Below are 6,313 nucleotides of genomic sequence, written 5' to 3' on the forward strand. Positions count from 1 at the left end.
CCAGAGGCAGATTTTGCTGCAGGTTTCCCAAACTTGTTCCCATGTAGTTCCTGTCAGTCCCATGGTGTAAACTCCAACCCAGAAACCCTAGCTATTTCTCTTTACTTGTCCTGACCACAGCTTAGAACAGTAGAGCAAGAAGATTCCAATTCAGGGTGAAGTAAAGCAGGGAGTGGAGACTGAGGCACTTTAACAGGGTGAAACAAAGAGTACTACACACCAGAAAGCTCCACCACAAGCAACGATCCACTGCAGGTCCTACCCTAGAGTCCCTTTATTGCTTCTCAAACTTTGGGAAACCTTGTTCAACCCTGTCACCAAATTTATTTCATGGCAAAGGTTTAAAATAAATTTAAGAGAAAAGCATGACAATTTAAGAAGATAGAATCAAAGCACCTTAATCCAAACTTGACCCCAGGTGCCTGCTAAAGTTTCACTCTTCTCCCTAGTTGATTAAATCAATTAACAAGTGCATTTTTCTTTTCAAAAGATTGCACATGTGGATGTGCAGAGCAAAACCAGAAAACCTTTCAGGATGCCACCCATTCTGTGTTGTTCTGTCCTCCTCTGGGGGCATGTCTGCATACCTGTATGCATTCACCCTTCCCCATCTGGGGCCACTTTCCTCTCCTCCTCACCAACCACAATGTTGGCACCATTGTTGTCCCACAAGTCATTTGCTACTATTAATAGCTCAAGTTTGTGAACCATTAACCATTTCAAATGTTAATAGTTGGGAATTCAAGGTTATTCCCTATAATAACATCATTCTGACTCCCTTTGCTTTCTGATATGTTTTCCTGAGTGAGATAAATGGATGGGGCTAAACAGCCTGGCAGGAATGTCACCCAAGCCTGGTCATGCTGGTAAGGACGTGGCCTGTGTGAACATAATCCATGAGGAGTGCCTCTGGGGAAAAAAGCTGAGAACTTCCTTCCAGAAAATAGGAAGTCAGACCTTTCATTCTGGAATTGCATTCAATCCAGCAATCAGTTAAAAAAAAAAATTGGCAGATATCATCTCTGTCTTCCCAAGAGCTAATAATTTAAAGGGATGGAAACTTAAATTCAGCGACACAGCTGAGGCAGTAGGTCTTCCACTATCAGATTCCTGTTTTTCAGACTAACCCTTCCATGAACCAAATCCCTGGGCCACACAGAATATTTGCAGCTCTCTAATGTAGCAGAAGCTGTAGCAAGAGCATCATCATGGAGCTAAGAGTATTTTGTGTTGTACACTTTATAAGGTTTGGCTCATTTGAGCCTCCCAGTAATCCTTTAAGATGTATACTATTATTATCCCCATTTTACAAGTGAGTAAACTGAAGTTTAGAAAGTTTAAGTGATTTGCCCAGGGTCCCAGACTTAGTAGGTCATGGATTCACCCTCATGCAGTATAATTCTGAGGCCAATACTTGTGACCACTGTAGTGGTCTGTCTTCCCAAAAGACAAGATGACTGGGAATGAATCCCATGCCAACTGTTCAGATGGGGTTCCTTTACCTTGGAAGGCCTTTCCAGTACTTTTTCATGAAAACCCCTACACATTCTATGAGACTTTGCCTCTACCCGTCTTTCTGTGAAACTCCTCTCCCATCAGAGCTAACTCTCTACTCTCCTCCAGCACACTGCTTAAATCTTTACAGTAGCCCTTATGTTTTGCTGTGTATTAATTAAGTGTTTGCCTGTCTGCACATGGAACTTCCTCCTTGTACCTTCAGAGTTATGTGCAAAGTCAGCAGTTGAGACAAAGCCATTCTTAAAGATTCACTAAACACAGACTTTCTCATTTGGCAGGCCACACACCTGAAACCAAAGCACAGCATTTTGCACAAAGCAGGTGCCCAGCGTATATTTGTGGAGATATAGAGGAGTTTAGCAGAGGAAATGTGGTCTTTGGAGTAAAAAAGATAGGCTGAAATTTCAGCTCCCTCACTGTCTGGCTGTGTGACTTTGGGTAAATTATTTCATCTCCACGAGCCTCTGTTTCTTACCCTGTAAAAATGGCAGTAACGTGTGCACGTCACATGGCTGCTGATTAGATTACACAAAATACTGCTTGCACCTCAATCTGCCAGCCCCTTCTCCACTACTCTTGGGTTATCTTCAAAGGACCCTGAAGATATTTCTGATCCATATGTGCAAGATACTCTGTGAATGTCAAGGGGGGAAGAAAGATATCCAAGACACTGTTCCTCTCTCTAGAAGCTTATAAACAATAAAATAATATAATATTTAAGTCACTCCCAAGATAATAATAGGAAAGATGTCATGAGTCAATATACAATGGATTACTAAATACCCATTATCAGGAATAATTACAATAGGAGTTCATAGGACTCCAAACACATTTTGTGCTGGGTGTCAAGAAAAGCTTTCTTGAGAAAGTGAACACTGAGCTGAGTTTGAAGGATTAATAGGAACCAGGAGAGAGGAGAGGAGATCTTCCCTGGTAGAATGAAGAAGGGGAGCTTGGCCCTGGCAGACTCGAACACCTACAGGGTGGGGAGAAGGGGAGGGAGGGATCAGGGAATACATAAGAGGGAGAAGTGTGGCAAAGGGGGCATTGATGTCGGATGCCAGAGTGGGCAGCCTCCAGGGAACTGGCAAGCACATGCCCTGTCTAATAGATACCCAGCTCCAGCCTATGGTTGCTGGGCAAGAAATAGGGCCGCATGGTTGCCAGAATTTTGATTTTTTTTTTCCAGAGAAGATGGAAATCTGGATTTCTATGCAAAATCTCACTATTTAAAAATGTTTGTAACAAATTTGAAATATTTTAAAAATACTTTGCAGGCCAAACAAAACGTGCACAGGCTGTGTTCAACATGCGGACTACCATTTAGAACTTCTACTGTTGGAATTGCAGGGGAAGCACAGGGTAAAAAGAGCAGTTGAAAGCACTTGAATACCAGGCTGAAGAATTTGGACTTTTTTCTTTCAGAAAATACAAAGCCATGGGAAGATGTCAGGAAACACCCTTCCATTTAATAACCCCAAAAGGAGTAATCATGGGAAATAATTTTGTTTACTGTAATTTTTATTATCATAGGCTTCTCCTATTTACCTTCCAATGATTTTATCTAAGAACTTGACTTTACTTATCCCTATGCTAGTAACCCCTGCTGTGTTTACTTGTAAAGACATGAAAACTGCAGACTACTCCGTAACTTTTAGTCAGTTGGAATGTCTTGGTTTTAAGGGTGCCTCTATGCCTTAGCAGCTTTATCTGTAAATGGTTGAATGAGATAATATTTTAAAGTCCCTTCACGTTAACATTCTAAGAGCTTATGAGTCTACATAGAAGAAAATAAATTAGTTCCTGATCAGTTTATATTAAAAATAATAATGATATTTTTAACCCCGGCAGTTTCACCGTTTTCAGAAAGTTTTGTCTTAATTCCATTTATTCTTTCCCAGTGACTCTGCTAAGATCTCATTATCATCCCCATTTTACGGAGAAGAAATCTGAAGCTCAGAGAGGTTAAGTGACTTGCTCATGACCACACAAATATCAGTTGCAGAGCTGGAATTCCAACCCAAGTTCTAATTTCCGCCTCCGGGCACCAGAATCCCAAAGAGAGAACTAAAATATGCTAGGACCCAAAACACTCCTCAGGCATAGGCTTTGGTTCCCAGGAGCATTCTGTGTATCTTTGGAAGCAGCCTTATCAAGGCTGAGGGATGGGATCAGGGTTGGGGGTAGGTGTGGGAAGAGTGAGGAGACAGTGCCGTAGGAGAAACAACCATCAGTCCTTACCTTTTTCAGTAGGCAGTCTTCGAAGTTTCCCTCAGTCAGGGGTTTCATGACTTCTCGGTCAATCCTGAGTAGAACGAGAACTTCTGGGTTTGTTACTCAGTGGAAGGACAGAACTTGTGGGTGGCTGTCCCCCTGGACGGTTAGCCTTTGGTTACGAAGTTTCTCTGGAAATCTGGATGTAGACCAGAGATTTGCTTCCTCAAATCTTCACTCAAGTTCTCATTTTCAAATTGAGAACCCATCTGTCATTCTCTGGGAAGTTAAAGTTTTTTTAAAAAAAGAAGTGGTGATGAACTTGAATTTACCTTTTAGCTCTACTGACGGGTACTTTGACCTGAGAGCAGTTCTCCAAGTTGTTATGTCTCACCCAAACATTTAAATTTCATTCAAGACAGAAATGCCCTGTAGTTGCTTTCCCCTTCCCTTTAATTCTCTTATCCTGACACTAGATGCACCCTTGAACTCAGTATCTTATATCTGCTTGTCCTTATTCTGTTGACAGTAAATATTTCTTGCCCTCCAATCCAGGAAATCTTGCAGCTTGATTTACGGTCTTTACAATAAACAAACAGGAAACTGCCGAGCAACCAGCCTGGCACCCATCACTATGCCTAAAAACAAGAGATCAGGCCATGCCAACAGACCAGGGCATAATAGTTTGCTTTTGGAAAAGCACCCCCACCCACCCACACACAAGAAGGGTAGGGCAGCGATCCTTCTCCTCACCTGCTGACCTTTAAATATAATTTCCCTCTTCCCACTTGAAAGCCAGCAGTAAAAATAAAGTCAGTGTAAATAGGCCCTTTGAGAGTCAGGGAAACATTCACTTCTCGTTTTACCAGCAAAACTCATGCTGGAAAACTACTCAGGCAATAAATTCCCAGTCAGTCTGGCTGATTGGAACTAGTTTTACTACAGAAACAAAAAAGAAAAGAAAAATCACAATGGCCTGATTTCCCTGAAGCTGGTAAACATCAAAGAGGATGCTATCAGACGATCTAAAAAAATTACAAAGCTTCGGCAAGCCCAGCTCACTTCTGAACAATGTTCCAAAGGCAAAGAAAGTGTCTTTCCAAACCCACCTCAGTGCGCTGCCTCCAATGACTCAGCACCTCAGCCGCTCAGCTTTCCGTGCCCCGAGTATTTGCATATCTTCACGTACTCTGCTCTATCTAAAAGTATGCTGCTGCTCTGGGTTCCACCCACTCTCTAATCCCAGTTTTCAGTCTGGCTTCTACAGATAACTTTAGTCTGTAGTCTGATATAAATATTGTAAATGTAAAGCTACATCATCCCCAATGATCCTCAAATAACAATCCCCCCTCAAAACTGCCTTAATTTCCCATTTGCTTCAATAGGTAATTCGAAATCTCCTTTTTACAACAAATACTTAGGAATACTTAAGAAACTTAGTCCCTAAATTTTCACAGTTGGAACAAAAGTCTCTCTCACTCTGAAATTCTTGGAATTCAGACTTTTCTGTCCTGAGATCTCATTTTCAACTTCACTAAAGTCCTCGCTCTCCTCCCATGTGGTCCTGTTTTTGTCCTGTCCTCTGCTTGCACTGTAATCATTAACTCCGAGGTTTCTTTCCTCAAGTGAGGCCTTTCCTGGCATTCTAAGTTTACCCCAAAATTCTGTGATCAGATGCACAAACTTTCCTCATTCTGGCACCTGTGGGTGTCCTATTTGCTTACTCTAGTATTGAGGCTGATCAAAATGTTATAACTGTTTATTCTTATTTTTATTTACTTATTTTTTTGAGTAATGAAAATGTTCAAAAATTGATTGTAGTGATGAATGCACAACTATATGATGTTACCATGACCAAGTGATTGTACACTGTGGATAATTGTATGGTATGTGACTAAATCTCAATAAAATTGCATAGAAAAAAAAAATGTTGTAACCGGAATTTTCTTGTTCTAGGGCCCAATGACACTCACCAGACAGGAGAAGGGGAAAAGTGAAACAGGACCAAGTGAGGAGCCTGGGAGGAGAAGGAAGAAGTGTGTGCTCAAGGCAGCTTACCAGAATCTGATATCACCAAGATGCCAAATCCAGGAAATCAGGGTGTTGTATAAACACAATCCAGTTCCTGGATCATGATATAGTTCCTTATAGGCAAAGGTCCTGAAATATAGGGCAGTCCGACAAATACAGCCTCTCTGGATGGCTTCTACCTGACAGATTGGCAAAGACTGTAGATCTGGATCTTGGGCTATTTGGAAATGTTTCAGCAGATATTTATTGAGCAACGTTGTGCCTAAGGTCCTATGCTAGACCACTGAGGGGAATTCTCCTCCCTCAGGAAATATCTCATTTCTCATGACTCAAACCAAGTGCAAGAATGAAAATGGACACAGCTTTGGGCTCAGTTTCTGTTGTGAGGATCAAGAAGTTACTTTTGAAAGTCAGTTTTACAAGGTGAAGCCAACAATATAAGAAGGCCTGGAAGATAACACTTGCCTTTCTTCCACCAGCAGAGATGCTAGTGATTTGCTTAGTAGCCAAGATTTTTATCCCAAGGAGAGGAAAGATCCAAGTTGATCTT

General features: G+C 41.5%; 1 protein-coding gene across 1 annotated transcript in view; it reads right to left on the reverse strand.

The window, feature by feature from the left end:
* The window catches only part of MAB21L3 (mab-21 like 3), a 32,473-nt gene extending 27,495 nt beyond the window's left edge, over window positions 1-4,978 (reverse strand). Inside the window, exons 1-2 of the mRNA XM_037826284.1 lie at window positions 4,842-4,978; window positions 3,760-4,011 (exon numbers count right to left, since the gene is read on the reverse strand). Of these exons, the coding sequence (XP_037682212.1) occupies window positions 3,760-3,807 (48 nt within the window). The 5' untranslated portion in view covers window positions 3,808-4,011; window positions 4,842-4,978. The remainder of the gene's footprint in view (window positions 1-3,759; window positions 4,012-4,841) is intronic.
* Window positions 4,979-6,313: the final 1,335 nt, after the last annotated feature.

Source organism: Choloepus didactylus, chromosome 2 (assembly GCF_015220235.1).
Source record: "Choloepus didactylus isolate mChoDid1 chromosome 2, mChoDid1.pri, whole genome shotgun sequence".
NCBI classification, from domain to species: domain Eukaryota; kingdom Metazoa; phylum Chordata; class Mammalia; order Pilosa; family Megalonychidae; genus Choloepus; species Choloepus didactylus.